The sequence below is a fragment of the Lampris incognitus genome, chromosome 2, assembly GCF_029633865.1.
Source record: "Lampris incognitus isolate fLamInc1 chromosome 2, fLamInc1.hap2, whole genome shotgun sequence".
Lineage (NCBI taxonomy): Eukaryota > Metazoa > Chordata > Actinopteri > Lampriformes > Lampridae > Lampris > Lampris incognitus.
Window position 1 is genome coordinate 43,192,612 of NC_079212.1, and position 21,444 is coordinate 43,214,055.

At 44.8% G+C, this 21,444-nt stretch overlaps 1 protein-coding gene across 1 annotated transcript; it reads left to right on the forward strand.

The window, feature by feature from the left end:
* The first annotated feature begins 5,732 nt into the window (after nt 1–5,732).
* otud3 (OTU deubiquitinase 3) lies at nt 5,733–18,354 on the forward strand. The gene is made up of 8 exons (XM_056274649.1): nt 5,733–5,837; nt 6,516–6,804; nt 12,796–12,944; nt 13,065–13,177; nt 13,301–13,423; nt 15,612–15,744; nt 16,964–17,151; nt 17,398–18,354. Exons 2-8 carry the CDS (start codon nt 6,599–6,601, stop codon nt 17,560–17,562), a joined length of 1,077 nt encoding a protein of 358 aa, XP_056130624.1. The 5' UTR covers nt 5,733–5,837; nt 6,516–6,598; the 3' UTR covers nt 17,563–18,354.
* Nucleotides 18,355–21,444: the final 3,090 nt, after the last annotated feature.

The window sequence follows — 21,444 nt, forward strand, 5'->3', positions numbered from 1 at the left end:
CAAAACTTCCGAACTCCTCGCCCGTTGTTGCAGCCTCTTCCTCTTCCTCTCTACCCGTGACACGCTGCGGGCTCCGGCGGGGCTCTGGGCGCTCCGTCCCGGGAGAAGACGCTCATCCAGGCGCCCTCACTGCACCTGGCACACACACACACACACACACACACACACACACACACACACACACACACACACACACACCCCGTCCCCCGTCCCTCGTCCGTCCCTTTACGCTGACCGGGGTGAAGTGCAGGCGGTCGGCGGAGGCCGGCCCGGTCTCCCTCCCTGCGACCCTCCACCGTTTGGCACGCGGCAAACGGCTCCCCCAGCCTTCACTGCGCTCCCCCCATTTAAATACCAGCACCGTTCAATGGGAGCGGAGCGGCGCGCTGGTCCGGCCGCCGCTGATGCCAATGCCGATGCTGATCCGGGTTTACTGGTGATCAAGCTTTTCTATGACTAATGCAGTAGTGGTCTTTCCATCCCATCCAACGACCAAAAAAAAAAATCCCATCAGACACGGAAACAAGTCAAATCGTCTTAGCTCGCGCCCCTCGGTGTCGATATGTGTCTCTTTTCCAAGTTCCCCCCTCCCGTCCTACCACTTGACTCAAAGCTTAATTTAAAGGTTTAGCATCCTCCATAGAAAACACACAGACACAGACACACACGCACACGCGCACGCGCACACACACGGAGTCGGTCTCTGTTGCCCGTGAAGCCTCTTCAGCCTGGATGTTTCAGAGAACTGCGCCAACCTCTTGTCAGGGTCCTTGTCTTTTCTCTGAGGTTCGGTAGTACCTACGCGAGTCCGAAGAAATCCAGTCGGAACTAGACCCACCCTGTACCCTCGATCAGGTCCGAATGAAGCGTCGGCAGCTGCACCAGCGCCCGGAGCCAGGCACGCGTGATTATCCCATCTTGTCTTATAGGCGCCGCGGACATCCGCTCCCACCTCCTCGCGCTGCTGTGTGCACGTGTGTGTGTGTGTGTGTGTGTGTGTGTGTGTGTGTGTGTGTGTGTGTGTGTGTGTGTGTGTGTGTGTGTGTGTTTGTGTGTGTGTGTGTGTGTGCAGGCCGGCTGTGGGCGGTAATAGAGAGAGAGAAAAAAAGGGTGAATTTGCCTTCAGGGCATAGGTTTATTACTCCAAACCTCCAAGCGCATTGGAAGCGATCCCGAGAAGAAGCCGTTGGTGACGATTTAACCCCGTTTTCTCCAAGGTATAACCCCTGCTGCTTAAATCACCCCCCCACCCCACCCCACCCCCATGCACCTCCCTCCTCCTCCTCCTCCTCCTCCCTGGGCCTCTCCCATCTAGACGTTGCAGTTCACGTTGAGATTCTGCGCCATTTTCGCGGGGCTAGTGCTGTCCTCACAGATCCGTCAGTTTGCTCCCAGCAGCCACCATGCGAGTCTGTGCTCAGAGGGCTCGCCTGCCTGCCTTGCTCGTCTTTGCCCTACTGACAAAGAGACAGTTGGCCATATTGCTTCATGCATCGGTGTTTGTTTCAGCCGGACCAAACTGAAGGCTGCGTGCTTTGAGATACGACCCGAGGAGGGACGCCTCCGCACCAGGGAGGCCCAGCTAAATGTCACCGGCTCTCGAGCACTTCCTCGGCTCGAGTAACCTCACTTCTGGGAATAACGACAAGAAGGTCATCGCTATGACTGTTTAATCTGCACAACTGCCAGTGTTTCAGATATACTTCAACAACTTGTGCAACAGACACACAGGGGGTTCATTTTTTCCAGCATCAAACAACGAAAAAGGTCCTAATACCTCTCAGTTAATTTGGTGGACTATTATACTGTCATCTGCATTTCCATTTATTCATTTATCTTATTTATTTATTTGTTTGTTTTGTTTTGGTAAAACAAGAGCCACAACACGCACTGCAGGTGGTACCCATTCAAATGCATAGGACGACAGTTGTACTTTCAGATTTCCACGAAGAAGAAAGGTGGGCATAAGTAACATGGAATCAGAATTCAACCTGGATCTTCCAAGCAGCAAAGTCGGTGTTCAGCAGAAATTTTCTTTGTTTGTTTTTTTTGGGAGGTTGGGAATTGCCCTTGGCCAATTACCCCACTCTTCCGAGCCGTCCCGGTCGCTGCTCCAAACCCTCTGCCAGTCCGGGGAGGGCTGCAGACTACCACGTGTCTCCTCCGATACATGTGGAGTCGCCAGCCGCTTCTTTTCACCTGACAGTGAAGAGTTTCGGCGGGGGGGGGGGGCGTAGCGTGAGGGAGGCTCGCGCTATTCCCCTTCCCCCCCTGGAACAGGCGCCCCGACCGCCGACCAGAGGAGGCGCTAGTGCAGCGACCAGGACACACATCCACCCACATCCGGCTTACCACCCACAGACACCCGGCCAAGCTGGAGGTAACACCGGGATTCAAACCGCCGATCCCCGTGTTGGTAGGCAACGGAATAGACCGCTACGCCACCCGGCCGCCCCGAATTTTCATTCTTAAGTATAGAGGCGTAAAATAAAATACTGATATTCAGTTATGAAATCGATTTTCATTACGGACATCAGTTCCAGATGGTCCACACATTACTGGATGAGTGTTATTTCAGAGGGTTAAATGCCATATAAGCATAATCAGTTTTCCCCAGTGGGTTTTGGTATTGGGGGGATTCTCTGATGTTTGCTTGGTATTAGACAATTGTCTGGTATCTGACAATTTAGACTGGAATCGGTGCAAATTCCAGTGTGTGTTGGCAACAGTGGACAACTTTTAAAGCATTTTACTCCCAAAAAAAAAAGATTTGATGTGCATGCACTTGTTTTCTTCACCACACAAACATACCAATTCAAATACTTACGGATACACGCGCCTCTATTGCATTGTACCAAAAAATATACATACAAATATAGTATTGTAACATGCACGGATAAGTAGACACGTTGGTACTTGATTAACGGGTCAGACCCCATAGTCGACAGGTTAACGTTGTCGCTTGCGGAGTGCGAGACGCGGGTTCGCGTCCCGGCTGTGGCGGCGGTTCCCGGACTGCCCCCCGCATTCGCAACATTGGTGTCAGAAGTGGGATGGTGAGACCGTGAGGTCATCGGAAGCGCGTCCGCCCAGAGTCGTTAGGAAGCTGATTTGGAGCTTCCCGAAGGAGGGGGGGCAATGTAACGTGCACGGATAAGTAGACACGTTGGTCCTTGACTAACTGTCCGGACCCTTTAGTCGACTGATTAACGTTGTCGCTTGCAGGGCAGGAGCTCCGGGTTCGCGTCTCGGCCGCGGCAGTTCCTGTGGTTGCCCCCCGAATTCGCTGCAATGTATTTTTCATAAATGTCAAATCTTTAGCCAGCATTGGTTAAGTGGCCTGGTATCACATTCATGTGACTGCAGGGGAGAGACAACACATGCATGAATGTAGTATGTATGCATAGCCTGCAGACCATTTACACGTTTAAACTACACCATACGGTAATACTGTAACGTGCATGGATAAGTAGACACGCCGGCCGCTGGCTGGCGGGTCTGACCCTTTAGTCGAGCGGTTAGCGATGTCTCCTGCGGTGCGGGCGATACAGGTTCGCTTCCCGGCCGCGGCAGTTCCTGTGGTTGCGTTGTCCCCCGAATTCGCTACATTGGTGTCAGAAGTGGGATGGAGCGACCGTAAGGCCGTCGGAAGCGTATACGCCCTGAGGCGTGAAGGAGCTGGTGTGCTTAAGCGCCGGGACGCGCTTCCCGGAGGAAGGGGGTAGTGTAACGTGCATGGATAAGAAGACACGCTGGCTCAGGGGTCTGACTCTTTAGTCGAGCGGTTAGCGATGCCTCCTGCGGTGCGGGCGATACGGGTTCGCGTCCCGGCCGCGGCAGTTCCTGTGGTTGCGTTGTCCCCCGAATTCGCTACAATACATTTCTAAAAGCCAGCCCACAAATCAGAACAGTATTTTTAACTCTGCTGACAAATAGACAGTCTCCCTCCTTTCCTATGTACTTACTTTTATTCATTAAACTTCTATATTTTTGCTCAGTGTCTGCTGTTGTTTTAAATAGCAAACGTGTTGCCTTTAAATATTTATTTTAAAGGCAACACGAGCCTGGAGAGGTGGAGGTATGCACTGGAGAGAAGAGGAATGAAAGTCAGTAGGAGCAAGACAGAATACCTATGCGTGAATGAGAGAGAGAGAGGACAGTGGAATGGTCAGGATGCAAGGAGTGGAGGTGACAAAGGCATTTCAGTTTAAATACTTGGGGTCAACTGTCCAAAGTAATGGGGAGTGCAGTGGAGAGGTGAAAAAGAGAGTGCAGGCAGGTTGGAGTGGGTGGAGAAGTGTGTCAGGAGTGATTTGCGACAGAAGGGTACCAGCAAGAGTTAAAGGGAAGGTTTACAAGATGGTTGTGAGACCAGCTATGTTGTATGGTTTGGAGACAGTGGCACTGACGAAAAGACAGGAGGCGGAGCTGGAGGTGGCAGAGTTGAAGATGCTAAGATTTTCACTGGGAGTAACGAAGAAGGACAGGATTAGGAACGATTATATTAGAGGGACCGCTCAGGTTGGACAGTTTGGAGACAAAGCAAGAGAGGCAAGATTGAGATGGCTTGGACATGTGTGGAGGAGAGATGCTGAGTATATTGGGAGAAGGATGCTGAATATGGAGCTGCCAGGGAAGAGGAGAAGAGGAAGGCCAAAGAGGAGGTTTATGGATGTGGTGAGGGAAGACATGTAGGTGGCTGGTGTGACAGAGGAAGACGCAGAAGACAGGAAGAAATGGAAACGGACGATCCGCTGTGGCGACCCCTAACGGGAGCAGCCGAAAGTAGTAGTAGTAGTAGTTGCCTTTAAATCTCAGCCCACCCCTCCCCTCGCTTTTCCTTTCAGATGTGTGATAAAGAGGAGTCGGTAGTGAGTATTTTCTGGGGTGAGCAAGAGAAAGGCAGGGCAAAGTAGATCCTGTTTACCCTCAAAGGCTTGACACACCAGCCTTCGTCACGGGTCTACACTGGAGCATATTTCACAAAACGAGCGTGACTCAAAACTTGTTGACTTGACGATTTCTGACAACCAAAAGTCAGTCAGTTTCTGTGTAAACCAACGACCAGCCATCTATTTAGAAAGGCAGACAGACAGAACCACGGACACCAAGACAGACAGACAGATAGACAGACAGGATGGAATACATACATACATAGTACATACATACAATGTCCTGTTGTTCCATTTATTTCTTCTGTTTCCCCCCTCTTTTTTGTTTAATCTTTTCTCCCCCACCCCCTTTTTGTGTGTGAGTGATGTCTGCAAGTGCTAGAAGCTGCTGTGTGCCGGAGTCAAGTTCCTTATGTGATGTGCATAAACACTCTTGGCTAATAAAGTTGATTCTGATTCTGGTTCTGATACACACACACATATATGCATACAGTATGTACATACATAGTTGCATACAGCAATATATGGATGGTCATATTGCCAATAAAAGTGATGAGTACAAACTCACACAACAAAAATGTCTACGTTTAAATGCTATCAAAACTGCAAAAAAATAGTATTCAATAGATTACACTCAAATATAGATGATACGGACCTTGTTTTGCTCTACGCGTTTGCGCATTTATTTGGGTAATCGCTATTGACCAAATTCAAATATTAAAGATACGGAAATTGTTTTGCTCCATGTTTTGGTGCACTTTCACTTTTGCGCCTTTAGCGCGTCAGTATTTTGGCCTATGCAACGTCCCGTACTTCGTGACGTACACGGAAGTAAATGTCCGGAAACCCGAAGTGTAAACAAAACCAGTTGTTACGAGCCACACGCTAATTTGTTTTGGGCGAAGACATTGCCAACCAAGTCTCGCCACATACAGCTTGTTGAATGTAAGTAACGCGCTTCAGAGTCATCCCTATTTGCCTCCTACCTACCTAAGGTTTTAAACAGCAAAGTACCGCTGGTTGTTTTTGGTTACGTAATTGAATGCAATAGTACACTAGTTTACGCACCTAGCCGGCTAGAGTTAGCTGACTGACGTTGACAAACGCGTGCTGTCCCGAGTAAAGATGAGCCCGTCACTATCGGCTGTTAACTTAGTTAGTTGTGTAGTTTGCCAGCCTGGGTGTCTATAAAGAACACCAGTCGAGCTCTACGCTTAGCCCACAGTTAACGGCACAAATGGCGCATCCAGCGTAAAGCTTGTTGAGTAGTAACGTGGATGCCATTTGAGCACAACGTGTTCGTAGAGCTGACCTTAGTTCCTGTCAGTCGTTTTGTGGACTGGCTCTGTAGAATTTCGCCATTGGAAGTTACAGTAAGCCACGTCCTGACATATCGTTGTTTCACAGCTAATGTCTCTTGACCATAATTGTATTAAAGGCCGGGCTGCAGAGATTGCAGCCTCAGTCACTGACCTCAAATTAACCTTAATACGCACAGTGCACATTGTAGCCTCGGATTATTCCAAGTTATATGTTCGTTATGTTGTCTGTAAACAAGCGTAATAGTTTCTCTCTGTCTCTGCTTCCCACTGTGTGTCTGTGTGTATGTCTAACTCTCATCAGGTTCCTGATGGGCGGAAGCAAGTAATCCCTTTGCCAATACAGCACCACAATCAGCTTGCTATTGAGAGACGGTGGCAGCCACGATGTCCAGGAAGCAGACATCGAAACCTGTTCGCGGAAACAAGAAAGGTGATGTGGAACGTAAACGGGACGAGCGGGCAGCACGCCGCGCTATTGCCAAGGACCGCAGAAACCGCCCACAGGATGGCAATGAAGGAGAGGAGTTTGTTAGTTTCGCCAATCAGCTCCAGGCACTGGGGCTCAAGCTAAGAGAAGTCCCTGGAGATGGGTGAGACCCAGAGAGAGATGATGCTTAAGCTAGCTGGAGACATATTCTGCTCAAAGGGGACCTATTATGCAAAACTCACTTTTTCAGTGTTTTTGCATATACATTTGAGTCTCTGATGGGCCTACTAACACACAAACTTTGAAGAAAAACTACCCAGTCATTTTGTTGTGGGCAGCCAAATTGAAAACTTTTGAAAAAAGTTCAGACTCAGCAAGCCGTTCAAATATCCTTCCGCCCTTTACGTCACGGAAGGAAAGTCATTATAATAATCCCACCTTCAGTTGAATATCTCCACGCACCTGATAAAAAAAAAAGCCAGATAATTTACATTTTACACATGATAGTCTCTGGATGGATCAAGAGTTGTAACAAAATGAGTGCAGCTCAATGGATTGGACATATCCCCAAACAAGGAGTAGATCGTAAGATTTCATATATTCTACATGGTATGAATCTTTGCATGTGAACAAGGAAACTGAAACCGCTGGATACCAGCATGCTAGCAATATCACTTGTTTAGTGGGTCTTTCTTTCTTTCTTTTATTATGAGAAAAACTGACAAGAATCAGGGCCATGTAGTTTTCTGTCCTGTTCTTTACTTGGACTAACTTAAATGAAAGAAGGTTGAATCAACCGTCTTTGATTTTCTTACCTGGATTATAGAGCATGCATAAAGACACTAACTTCAGTGGTTGACTCCCAAATCATACCCTCTGATTAGACCTTTGTCTTTTGTTCATATTCCGCACAGCAAAGAAAAAGCACAACTGTCATCATTACATGTCCATTTGTTTTTACATATCTGCCTTTCCTTAATTTTAGTCAGGACACATTTTAATGCATTAGAAAAGAAATATGATTTTTAACTTAAGCCATTAATGGATCTGGTTACATGCATTGATTGTACCTAGAGCACACTACTACTACTACTACTACTACTACTTTCGGCTGCACCCATTAGGGGTTGCCACAGCGGATCATCAGTTTCCATCTCTTCCTGTCCTCTGCATCTTCCTCTGTCATGCCAGTTACCTGCATGTCCTCCCTCACCACATCCATAAACCCCCTCTTTGGCTTTCCTCTTTTCCTCTTGCCTGGCAGCTCCATTTTCAGCATCCTTCTCCCAATATACCCAAAATCTCTCCTCCGCACATGTCCAAACCATCTCAATCTTGCCTCTCTTGCTTTGTCTCTAAACCATCCAACCTGAGCTGTCCCTCTAATATCCTCGTTCCTAATCCTGTCCTTCTTCGTCACTGCCAACAAAAATCTTAGCATCTTCAACCCTGCCACCTCCATCTCCACCTCCTATCTTTTCATCAGTGCCACTGTCTCCAAACCATACAACATAGCTGGTCTCACTGCCGTCTTGTAAACCTTCCCTTTAACTCTTGCTGGTACCCTTCTGTCGCAAATCATTCCTGACACTCTTCTCCATCCACTCCACCCTGCCTGCACTCTCTTCTTCACCTCTCTTCCGCGCTCCCCTTTACTTTGAACAGTTGACCCCAAGTATTTACGGTGGCCCAGTTGTTAGTACTGTTGCCTACAGCAAGAAAGTCCTGGGTTCGAACACTAGGCTTTCCCTGGTCCTTTCTGTGTGGCGTTCGCATGTTCTCACTGCGTCTGCATTGGTTTCCTCCGGGTGTTCCAGTTTCCTCCCACCATCAAAAAGACATGCATGTTAGGCTTAATACTCCTGTCTGTGCCCCTGAACAAGGCAATAGGAAAAAGAACTGGAGTTGGTCCTCGGGCACTCCACCACAGCTGCCCACTGCTCCTATACAATAGGATGGGTTAAATGCAGAAAACAACTTTCATTGTAACCTGTACAATGACAAAATAAAGGGGATTTCTTTCTTTTTTCTTTCTTTCATCCACCATTGCCAACTCTACTGCTTGCATGCTCACCATTCCACTGTCCTCTCTCGTTCATGCATATTTATTTTGTCTTGCCTTTACTGACATTCATTCCTCTTCACTCCAGTGCATACCTCCACCTCTCCAGGGTCTCCTCAACCTGCTCCCTACTCTCGCTACAGATCACAATGTCATCCACGAAAATAGCCCTGCCTGATCGCATCCGTCAATGTGTCGACCACCACTGCAAACAAGAAAGGGCTCAGAGCCGATTCTTGATGTAATTCCACCTCCACCTGGAACCCATCCATCATTCCTACTGCATGCCCTCAACACTGTCACGCTGCCCTCATACATATCCTGCCCCACTCTTACATACTTCTCTGCCCCCCCTGACTTCCTTATACAATACCACAACTCCTCTCTTGGCACCCTGTCATATGCTTTCTCTAAATCCACAAAGACACAGTGTAACTCCTTCTGACCTTCTCTATACTTCTCCATCAACACCCTCAAAGCAAACATAATATCTGTGGTGTTCTTTCATGGCATGAAACAATACTGCTGCTTGCTAATCATCACCTCTTCTATTAACTTACACTACCGTTCAAAAGTTTGGGATCACCCAAACAATTTCGTGTTTTCCATGAAAAGTCACACTTATTCACCACCATATGTTGTGAAATGAATAGAAAATAGAGTCAAGACATTGACAAGGTTAGAAATAATGATTTGTATTTGAAATAAGATTTTTTTTACATCAAACTTTGCTTTCGTCAAAGAATCCTCCATTTGCAGCAATTACAGCATTGCAGACCTTTGGCATTCTAGCTGTTAATTTGTTGAGGTAATCTGGAGAAATTGCACCCCACGCTTCCAGAAGCAGCTCCCACAAGTTGGATTGGTTGGATGGGCACTTCTTTGAGCAGATTGAGTTTCTGGAGCATCACATTTGTGGGGTCAATTAAACGCTCAAAATGGCCAGAAAAAGAGAACTTTCATCTGAAACTCGACAGTCTATTCTTGTTCTTAGAAATGAAGGCTATTCCATGCGAGAAATTGCTAAGAAATTGAAGATTTCCTACACCGGTGTGTACTACTCCCTTCAGAGGACAGCACAAACAGGCTCTAACAGGTACTATTTAATGAAGATGCCAGTTGGGGACCTGTGAGGCGTCTGTTTCTCAAACTAGAGACTCTAATGTACTTATCTTCTTGCTCAGTTGTGCAACGCGGCCTCCCACTTCTTTTTCTCCTCTGGTTAGAGCCTGTTTGTCCTGTCCTCTGAAGGGAGTAGTACACACCGGTGTAGGAAATCTTCAATTTCTTAGCAATTTCTCGCATGGAATAGCCTTCATTTCTAAGAACAAGAATAGACTGTCGAGTTTCAGATGAAAGTTCTCTTTTTCTGGCCATTTTGAGCGTTTAATTGACCCCACAAATGTGATGCTCCAGAAACTCAATCTGCTCAAAGAAGTGCCCATCCAACCAATCCAACTTGTGGGAGCTGCTTCTGGAAGCGTGGGGTGCAATTTCTCCAGATTACCTCAACAAATTAACAGCTAGAATGCCAAAGGTCTGCAATGCTGTAATTGCTGCAAATGGAGGATTCTTTGACGAAAGCAAAGTTTGATGTAAAAAAGATCTTATTTCAAATACAAATCATTATTTCTAACCTTGTCAATGTCTTGACTCTATTTTCTATTCATTTCACAACATATGGTGGTGAATAAGTGTGACTTTTCATGGAAAACACAAAATTGTTTGGGTGATCCCAAACTTTTGAACGGTAGTGTAGTTTCCAGTCCTCTTTTCCATATCTTCATGCTGTGGCTGATCAACTTTATACCTCTGTAGTTACTACCGCTCTGCTCATCATCCCTTATTCTTGAAAATCGGTACCAGGACAGTTCTTCTCCACTCCTCAGGCATCCTCTCACTTTCCAAGATTGTGTTCAACAATCTAGTTAAAAAATCCATTGCCATCTCTCCTAAATACCTCCACGCCTCCACAGGTATGTCATCTTAACCAATCGTCTTTCCACTCTTCATCCTCTTCATAGCTGCCCGCACTTCCTCCTTGCTAATCCACCGCATTTCCTGATTCACTATCCCCACATCATCCAACCTTCTCTCTCTCACTTTCTTCATTCAACAGCCCGTCAAAGTACTCCTTCCACTTTCTCAACACACTGTCCTTGCTTGTCAGCACATTTCCATCTATAGCCTTTATCTCCCTAAACTGCTATACATCCTTCCCAGCTTGCTCCCTCCATCTAGCCAATCAGAACAAGTCCTTTTCTCCTTCCTTAGTGTCCAACCGCTCATACAACTCACCATATGCCTTTTCCTTTGCCTTTGCCACAGCTCTCTTCGCTTTATGCTGCATCTCCTTGTACTCCTGTCTACTTTCTTCATCTCTCTGAATATCCCACTTCTTCTTTGCCAACCTCTTCTTCTGTATACTTTGCTGTACTTCCTCATTCCACCACCAAGTCTCCTTGTCTTCCTTTCATCTATCCAGATGACACACCAAGTACCTTCCTAGCTGTCTCCCTCACTGTTTCTGCAATGATTGCCCAGCCATCTGGCAGCTCTTCACTACCACCCAGCCAGCGCCTGTCTTAACTCCTCCCTGAACTCCACACAACAGTCTTCCTTCTTCAACTTCCACCATTTGATCCTTGGCTCTGCCTTCACTCTCTTCATCTTCTTGGTCTCCAAAGTCATTCTACAGACCACCATCCGATGCTGCCTAGCCACGTTCTCCTCTGTCACCACCTTGCAGTCTCCAAACCCTTTCAGATCGCATCTCCTACATAAGATATATTCCACCTGTGTGCACTTTCCTCCACTCTTTTACGTCACCCTGTGTTCCTCCCTCTTCTTGAAATATGTATTCACCACAGCCATTTCCATCCTTTTTGCAAAATCCACCACCATCTGACCTTCCACATTCCTCTCCTTGACCATACCTACCCATCACCTTCTCATCACCTCTGTTCTCTTCACCAACATGTCCATTGAAGTCCGCTCCAATCACCACTCTCTCATCTTTGGGTACACTCTCCACCACTTGATTCAACTCAAATATTATTCTTTCTCTTCCATCTCACACCCAACCGTCATATGCCATACGCACTGATAACATTAATCATCACACCTTCGATTGCCAGCTTCATACTCAGCACTGTCTGACACTCTCTTCACCTCCAACACACGCTTGACATACTCTTCCTTCAGAATCACACCTACCCCATTTCTCCTCCCATTCACATCATGGTAGACGAGTTTGAACCTACCTCCGATGCTCCTGGCCTTACTTCCCTTCCACCTGGTCTCTTTCACACACATTATATATCTACTTTCCTTCTCTCCATCATATCACCCAGCTCTCTCCCTTTACTGGTCATAGTGCCAACATTCAAAGTTCCGACTCTCACCTCCCCATTCCTACCCTTCCTCCTCTCTCACTGCACCTGGACGTGTCTTCCCTCTCTTCTTCTCCTTCACCCAACAGTAGCATAGTTTCCATCGGCACCCTGATGGCGAACAGTACCGGTGGCGGTCGCTGATAACCCGTGATCCCATATGGAAATCAGATTTATGATCCACATATTTGATTTGGGAAAGGTTTTACGTCGGATACTCTCCCTAATGCAACCCTCCCCATTTATCCAGGCTTGGGACCGGCACTGAGAATGCACTAGCTTGTGCATCCTCAGTGGCTGGGTTGTAGAGCACATTATATATTAAAAAATAACAGTTCTCTGTACAGTGAGAGGAGCTGGGTCAGCAGTAGCCTCGCAAGCATAAACACAGCATATGAATGACTTAAGTGGCTGACTAAGTGGCTGACTTGCTTGTAGATTCAACTTGCTTCACAGGAAGTAATCTTGTGGTTATTTTTCTCTGCTCCAGACAACATACCAACGCATATGAATCTTTTATGATAACAGATTTATATCAATAAGCACCCTTCTTTTTGGGTCAGACTTTGTAAAGCTTAGCAATCAAGTCAATAAGTAACCTCCTATTTTGGGTTGAGCTTTGTAAGGCTTAGCCATAAAGTCAGTCGGTATCATTATAATATGTGACAAATACCAGGCTATGTCCTTGTCTTACCTGCAGGAACTGTCTGTTCAGAGCGCTGGGTGACCAGTTAGAAGGTCACTCCAGAGGACACCTGCGGCTACGCCAGGAGACTGTCCAGTACATGATGTCCCATCGCCAAGACTTTGAGCCCTTTGTTGAAGATGATGTACCATTTGCACAGCACTGTAAGAGAATGTCTCAGTTTTAAATCCAGGACCTTTCTTTAATTTGTTGACAAAGACCAAAAATATATTTTCTTTGAGTTTCATTGTGACTCTCCTATTTGTTTATACTTTACCTTACAGTGTCTAACCTCGCTCAGCCTGGTACCTTTGCTGGCAATGATGCTATTGTTGCTTTTGCCCGCAGTCGACAGCTAAAAGTAGTCATTCATCAGCTCAACACACCACTGTGGGAGGTAGGAGAAACAGCGCAGGCAAAGCTTTTCAAATGACATCATATGATTTCATATATTGTGTGTTAAATGGTCTCATTTCCTGTTTTAACACCATGCAGTACATGTGTTACGTTACTAATACAGATAAATGGTGCAGAGAAGCAATTGTGCCGAGAGCTACACATCGCTTATCGCTATGGAGACCATTATGACAGTGTGAGGCGGATTGGGGACAACTCAGAAAGTCCTGCTCAGCTGCGCATAGAGGTACCTAAAATATACCACCTTTCCATCATCAGGCTTCCTGATGTCTTTGCAAACCAGGGGATTGGAAGTTTTATAGCCATGGAGCTTATTCAGAAGAGGAAAAAAACGAATCAAAATGTCATGAAAAACCTTAAATAGTCATTGAAAATAAGATGGGTACTGGTCCTGATCTCAAAAAACCATATAAGTGAGGATTTAAAGGCTGTTATTAAAATAATAATAATAATAATAATAATAAAAAGCTCCCTTATGTTATCCCCTGTTTTATTTGTGCAACCCCAGTGGCAAATGGCAATGATGAGGGAGTTTTGAAGTTGATGTTTCAAATATGATATTATATTCTTACAATTCCTTACCAGACATATCGCGACACCCCTCCAATTGTAGATAAAATGATGGTTAGACTGAGAACATTCCACATGATGACTGAAAAATGCTGTGGGGTACTTTGGGGTACATGCCTTGGGGTACTTTATATAAGTAACAGACTTTCAGCGAGAGATGATTGTAGTGTGCCTTTTAGGGTGATTGTCACAAATATAATCTGGATTAATGGGGGAACAAAGCTGTTCTGTGAAGCAATGACTCACAACATACGCAGTTTGAGTCAAAAGGACAGGTGTGGTTCTGCAGAAAGCCTGGAGAGTGATTCCAACCAGAGTGTTAAATCCCAGCGGTGAGATTTAGGGATGATGGTGTGATGGAATGGGGACGTTTCAGTCGGAATGACCTTGGATCCCAAATATACTCTGGATTAACGGGAAAAAAAACTGTTCTGTGAAGCAATGAATCACAACATACACGCTTTCAGTCAAATGGACAGGTGTGGTTGTAGTTCTGCAGAATGCCTGGAGAGCGATTCCTACCAGGGTATGAAGTCCCAGCAGTGACATTTAGAGATGATGGTGTGATGGAACGGGGATGTTTCAGTTGGAGTGGCCTTGGACCACTGCTCATAGTGCCAGGAATCATAAAAGCCACCTCTTGATGTTATGAACAACTTTTTGTGTCTTGCACTGTGGTAGTTCTGTAGAACAGGCCCCATACGTAACATTTTATGTTTGTCGTTTCGGGACAACAATGTCAGGGAACTTAATTGCATAGCACAAAGCCCAGATCTGAAGCCAGTGAAACATTTGGAAGGCTTTTGAATGTAGAGTAGGGAGGCACTGAAAAACAGAATTCTTCAATCAGTGAAAGAATAGTTTGTTTAAGGAGTGGATTGCTATGTTATTGGATTTGTTGGACTCCTTCACAGCACATCTGCATCTTATTTAGTTTCCAAGGTATTATAGTTTGCAAAAAAAATGCAAGTTTTGCACTAAAGTGCACTGATAATTTTGACAAGGTAGTGTATCCTGTATACTAAAAGTATTGAAAAAACCTTAATGGCAAGCTGCACAGTTGCAGCTAATTACATCAATAATGGGTCCATTTGATTTAGGTGGTGGGTGGCACAGTGGTGCAGTGGTAAGCACAGTCACCTCACAGCAATAAGGTCCTTGGTTCGAGCCCCAGAGTAGTCTGACCTTGGGGGTCGTCCCGGGTCATCCTCTGTGTGGAGTTTGCATGTTCTTCCTGTGTCTGCATGGGTTTCCTCTGGGTGCTCCAGTTTCCTCCCACAGTCCACAGACATGTGGGTCAGGTGAATCGGCTGTACTGAATTGTCCCTAGGTGTGTGTGTGTGTGTGTGTGTGTGTGTGTGTGTGTGTGCGTGCGTGCGTGCGTGCGTGCGTGCGTGCGTGCGTGCGTGCGTGCGTGCGTGCGTGCGTGCGTGTTTGTGTGTGTTGGCCCTGTGTTGACTGGCGGCCTGTCCAGGGTGTCTCCCCGCCTGCTACCCAATGACTGCTGGATAGGCTCCAGCATCCCCATGACCCTGAGTAAGGATAAGCGGTTGGGATAATGAATGTATGAATGAATGATTTAGGTGTACCAGCACACATATTGGCATTGACAGACAGACAGCACTACTGACAGTTGTAAGTGCTGGCTCTGTCTTTGTTGTTTCTTTGGCACGCTTACATCCAGCAAGAATTCTTGATTAATTTTAAAGTTTCATTTTCACAGTATGTATCTTTTCATATTTCCGCTCTAACTGCTTGGATGCTTGCTAAGAGACAATCCATTTTACACATTCTGACCTACCATTCATCATTGTGATTTCCAATGTCTTCTTTGGTCTTGTTAGAATCTGCAGAATTCACGTGGCCAGCAGCGCGAGTTCGGAGATGGCCAGAGGGACAGATGGACAGCACCTTCAACAACAGCTTTTGAAGAGGACAGTGTTATCCTGAGCTCTGTGAAAAACCGGGAAATCCATGGTGAGTAACTGTGGTTCAAACTAACAGAGGAGTGATTCTTTAGGAAGAAGTGATTTGTCTGTAGAAAAGGTGAACGGGAGTCCGGGTGGCGTGGCAGTCTCTTCCGTTGCCTACCAACACAAAGAAGGCAGTTCGAATCCCTGTGTTACCTTTGGTTTGGTCGGGCATCCCTACAGACACAACTGGCCATGTCTGTGGGTGGGAAGCCGGATGTAGGTATGCATCCTGGTCGCTGCACTAGCGCCTCCTCTGGTCGGTCGGGGGCGCCTGTTCAGGGTGGAGGGGGAACTGGGGGGAATAGCGTGATCCTCCCACACACTACGTGCCCCTTGCGAAGCTCCTCACTGTCAGGTGAAAAGAAGCGGCTGGCGACTCCACGTGTATCGGAGGAGGCATGTAGTAGTCTGCAGCCCTCACTGGATCTGCACAGGGTGGAGCAGTGACTGGGACGGCTCGGAAGAGTGGGGTAATTGGCCAGATACAATTGGGGAGAAAAAGGGGGGAAAATCCCAAAAAATAAAAAGCGAACAATTGGCTGGAAACTTCTCTCATGAAGTTTTATTTGATAATTTTCACTGAATATCTCATAAGTTTATGTCTAATGCATTCCCTTTGCTCCAATAAACACACTGGCTTGTTAACACCGTTTTCCCTTACAACCGCTTCATATCAACCATTCACATATTCCAAATGGTACTTTCAGGTGTAATAAATGAATATCTAATTCTCAAACTTTGCCAGTGAAGTCCCAGTGATTGCACAAACTTGCGGTTACCTCCTTCACGCAACTCGGACAGCTTCTGAAAAAAGATTAAGCAGTAAAAAGTTGGCTCTGGCTGTTGATCACACTATAGCCATGTCTTTGAGTAGAAGTTCTTTGGCTTTTTAAAGGGTATGGAGGTCATATAAATCCCCCTCCCCCTTCCAAAAAAAGAAAAATGAGAGTTGGCGGGCAAATCACCTTTAGTATTTTTATTTGTTTAGAAAAGCAGAAAGCTGAGGGGGGGACAGTAGAGGGGACACAGGAGATAAAGATCCTAGCAGGATTCAATCTTGGGCCAGCAGGGGTAAATGTTTGACTCTAGAGGTTGCAAATATAACTGTGCAACTATCTCTGAGTGCATAAATATTTACTCTCTAATCAGCCAGACCATTTTCTTGACAGTGATGCTTTAGCCCCAGTGATAGGATAGTTTCATGTCTGTTTTGGCTGTCTCAGTTGAAGAGGAGAACCTGCTCCAGCTGAGTGCGGCCACCATCAACGCTGACTGGCTGGTGGGCGCTCTGCTAGACCAGCCCTGCCAGGGCCAGTGTGCCTCAGGAACTTGCCCAGCTTGTACAGGTGGAGCCATAGACTGCACTGAGCAGAAGCAATCACAAGAGGGCAGCAATCAACACAAACCGAAGGTAAGAGTGTATCAGGAAATGCCAAACCTATGTTCGGAGAAATAAGGCATATTTTTATCATCAAACGATTTTAATGAAAATGCTGCATAGCATTTCACTCATTCATTTTTTAACAATACATGTCTTTTTAGTTGTTGAGAAGTGAAGTCATTTAAATCAATTTAGAATTACAATAGTGATATTCTTAACAGAAGCAAGGCTGTTTGTGTCTTTGTAAACTCTGGTGTCCAAATCCCTCATTCCTAGGTCTCTAACAGGCAAAGGAAAGAGCAGCAGCGCCAGGAGAAAAAGAAACGTCAAGAGGATAGGCATCGGCAGAAAGTTCTCCAAGCCAAAGGAAACTACGACCAGAATCAGAATCTACCTGAAGCTGTTACATTAGTACCAGCCCTAAACACTCTCAGTATATAGACTGGAATGAGGCCAAAAGTACTTGCAATTGCTCTAGATTCCAGTGAACAACACTGACGACGACGTTTTGCACATAGTCAGATTCTTCAATCACATTGGATGACCTTTCCAAAAGAACTCTTAAGTTTCTTTGCAAATGTTGAAAACAAGCCTGAGACTTAGTGTTTGTGTGCGCGCTTGGAATAACATGTCCATATGTGTATACATTTTGAATAAGAACGAAACAAACAGCATGACTATTGATATTTTTGTTGGATTTGGAGTTGGTTTGATACCAAGCTGGTATATGCAGTTAAGTTTCCTTCTCTGACACATTTTGTCTATCAGGATGCCTTGTCCCTTTCTACAACATCACATGAAAGTTGGATTTTCATGAAGAACGTGCATATAATCTCAAACCGTTAGGATTGTTAATTTAACTGAGATAAACATTGTTTTTTTTCCCTAGCCAAAGATTAAAGTAAAGGGGGAATGGTTGATGAGCGATCGTGACACTGTATTATACGAGGAATGTGGCAATAAATGAGACTACTCTATTTATGTGGCTGTCATTTGTCATGGTAGCTGTCACATAGTCTTGATCATTCTGTTTTTTTATGTATTCAGATTTGGGGTATATCATGGAAAACAGGTTACTTCTCATTGGTCTTCTAATGAAAGAGTCATCAGTTTTCCTGGATAGAGACAGTCTCAAAACTATGGTTTATTGCTGTGAATTTCTAAGTAATACTCTAAAGCCTCTAGTTATGAATGCCAAATTTGTCATACTTTTCCCGTGCTGAATAAATGCGAACCTGCACATCAAGTGTACTTTAAAATCATTGTCGCAGAATGTCTTGTATAGGGGGTGCTCGTGAGAACCGGGGTGAGAGGTATTTATTATTATATCAGTGGATATTTTATATCGGTGGATATTATCCACTGAATGCCAGGGCTGATTACAGGACAGTGACCAAGGCCTATACTTAAATAAAAGCAAAAAGAGCAAGTTTTTTTGAGCCATAGTCTACTGCTAACCGCACTGCGGAGTGGACATGATGAGGGTGCAGCACCAAATATTTGAACTGGCAGATACTGATTTTCTGGAGGGTTAACTAGAGGTCCCACCACTAGAAATGGAAAACTTTACACTACTCAACGTTTCAGTGAATGAATCTGTGTCAGAAAGTGCATGGGGGCCAAGCTTACATGAGCAATACAAACAAGAAACATCAATCAAGATGTTAATTAAATGCACAAGCCATGTTTCTAGCAATTTATGGTTCTTGCAGTTTAAAGAGTTTAAGTTGTAGGTAGAAATGAGCATTTCATCTTTCTCAAATGCCCATAAGTGAGAAATGAAGGGCGACTATTCCAGAGCATCAAAAACAAACGTTTTCAGCATTTATTTTGTCTTTTTATTAAGAGAATATCAAATAAATGTAAGACAGACATTTGTGTATTAATATGAGTGAGAATGTGATAAACTGAAAGCCCCACCTCTCTTTGGAAATAGAAGTGGGACATTTCCCAGCTTCTTATGACCTCCACTGTAACTCTTTATTGTAAGATCTTACATGAATGAAAATAAAAGGACTTTTCCCTCCAGTGTTCACAATAAATAAATAAATAAAAATAATGATGATGATAATAATAATGCATTTTATTTATGGGTGCCTTTAAGAGCACCCAAGGACACCATACAAAACACAGTTAAAAACAAGCAGCACTGTGTCAGACAGCATAAAACCAAACAATAATAAGGTAATACAGCAGATAGGTACAAAATCATCTGCACAAAATTCACTGTAGGTGTAACCATTAAAGTCTGGATCAGACTGAATATTCCAGTTTGAAAAGGTGCATTTTAAGATGGAATTTGAAGGTGGAAAGAGAGTCAATATTGCGAATGTCTTGTGGGAGAGCTTTCCAGAGGCAGGAGGCAGAACAACTGAAGGCTCCAGACCCCATTGTAGTCAAGCGGGCAGATGATGTAGTGAGCTGGATTGCAGAAGAGGATCTGAGAGTATGGGAGGGTGTGTAGATATGAAGGAGTTTGGAAAGATAAGAAGGAACTAGGTTATTAAGGGCCTTAAAGGTGAGAAGCAGAATCTTGGAAGTCGATACGATATTAAACAGGGAGACAATGGAGTTGCAGAAGAACAGGAGTGGTATGATCTATGGAAGGAGTTCTGGTAATGTTACGGGCAGCTGAATTCTGGACCAATTGAAGTTCATGAAGACACTTGAGGGGGCGACCAAAGAGGATAGAATTGCAGTAGTCAATACGGGATGTAATCAGGGTGTGAATGAGAATGGCGGTGCTGTTAGGTGTAAGTGATGGACGAAGATGATTAATATTGCGTAGGTGGAAGTATGCAGACTGAGTAACATTGTTAATGTGTCCTTCAAAAGATAACGTGCTGTCCAAGATGACACCCAGACACTTAACCTGAGGGGAAGGAGGAACTATTGAACTGTCAATAGTCAGAGAAAAACTATCAGGTTTAGCCAAAGTAGATTTAGTACCTACTAGGAGAATCTCAGTTTTATCACTATTAAGTTTGAGGAAGTGGTATGAAAACCAGGATTTAATTTCTAGTAAGCAGTCAGAAAGGGAAGTGGGCAGAAGAGTGGAGGTAGGCTTGGTGAATAGATAGAGCTGGGTGTCTTCTGGATAGCAGTGGAATTGAATGCCAAATTTCCTGAAAATGTGGCCAAGAGGTAAAAGGTAAAAAATAGGAGGGGGCCCAAAACAGAGCCATGGGGAACACTGGTAGTAACAGGAAAGGACTTTGATCTCAAATTTTCAAGTTGGACAAACTGATTGCGGCCAGAGAGATATGATCTAAACCAGGCAAGAGAGGTGCCAATAATTCCAATGGAAGCTAATCTCTATAGGTGGATGTAATGTGAGATGTATCAAAGGCTGCACTAAGATCAAGAAGCATAAGTATGGTTGAGAGCCCAGAGTCATCTACCATCAACAGATCATTAGGGATTTTCACCAAGGCTGTCTCCGTACTGTGAAAGGAGCTTAAACCAGACTGAAATTGTTCAAACATTGTTGTCAGTCAAGTGATTGTGTACCTAAGACGCAACTGTTCTATCAAGTATTTTAGAAAGAAATGGGAAATTTGAGATTGGGTGAAAAGTATTCAAATTGTTGGGGTCTACACCAGGTTTCTTGAGTATTGGAGTTATTATTGCAGCTGTTTTGAGAGATGAAGGAACAAGACCAGAACTAAGGGAGGAATTTATTATATCAATTATTAAAGAGGACAGAGAAGGTAGATAGGCTTTTACTAAATGAGTAGGAAGAGGGTCTAACTGACAGGTAGATGATATGGATTTACAAATGAGACCAGATATTTCAGCAACAGTTGGAGTTTCAAACTAGATAGTGAAGAAAAGAGAGGAACATAGAAGGGAGAATAAGGTGAACTGTATGCAGAATTGTTTGAAGAGGTCATTTGCTGGTGAATATTTTCAATTTTGGCATTAAAAAAGATCTTGAAGGTGTTACGTTAAGAAACTGAATACAGGTGAGGTGCAAGAGTGTCTGGTAGCCGTAAAATATTGTTTACCATGGAAAATAGGGCTCTTGTGTTCCGTTCGCCTGATCGAATTACATTTGCATAATAGGATGATTTATTTGTGGACAGAGCCTCCTGAAATGAAGTATGTGGTTGCCATACATGATATTACGAACAACAAGGCCAGTTTGCACATAAAGGCATTTCAGGCGATGGCCTTTAGCTTTAAGATGGCATAATGCAGGTGTAAACCAAGGGGTAGAGTGGGTAAAGGAAAAAGATAGGGTTTTTAAAGGAGCAAAACTGTTTAAAAGACTATAAAGTCCATCGTTGTAATGAGAGACCAGTTCGTCTGGGGTGGATAAAT

Excerpts from the sequence above, each read along its gene's own strand:
- otud3 (XM_056274649.1), top strand. The coding sequence starts at position 6,599 with ATGTCCAGGAAGCAGACATCGAAACCTGTTCGCGGAAACAAGAAAGGT. Across the intron at positions 12,945-13,064 it reads TGTACCATTTGCACAGCACT|TGTCTAACCTCGCTCAGCCT; the intron begins GTAAGAGAATGT and ends TTTACCTTACAG. Across the intron at positions 13,178-13,300 it reads TCAACACACCACTGTGGGAG|ATAAATGGTGCAGAGAAGCA; the intron begins GTAGGAGAAACA and ends TTACTAATACAG.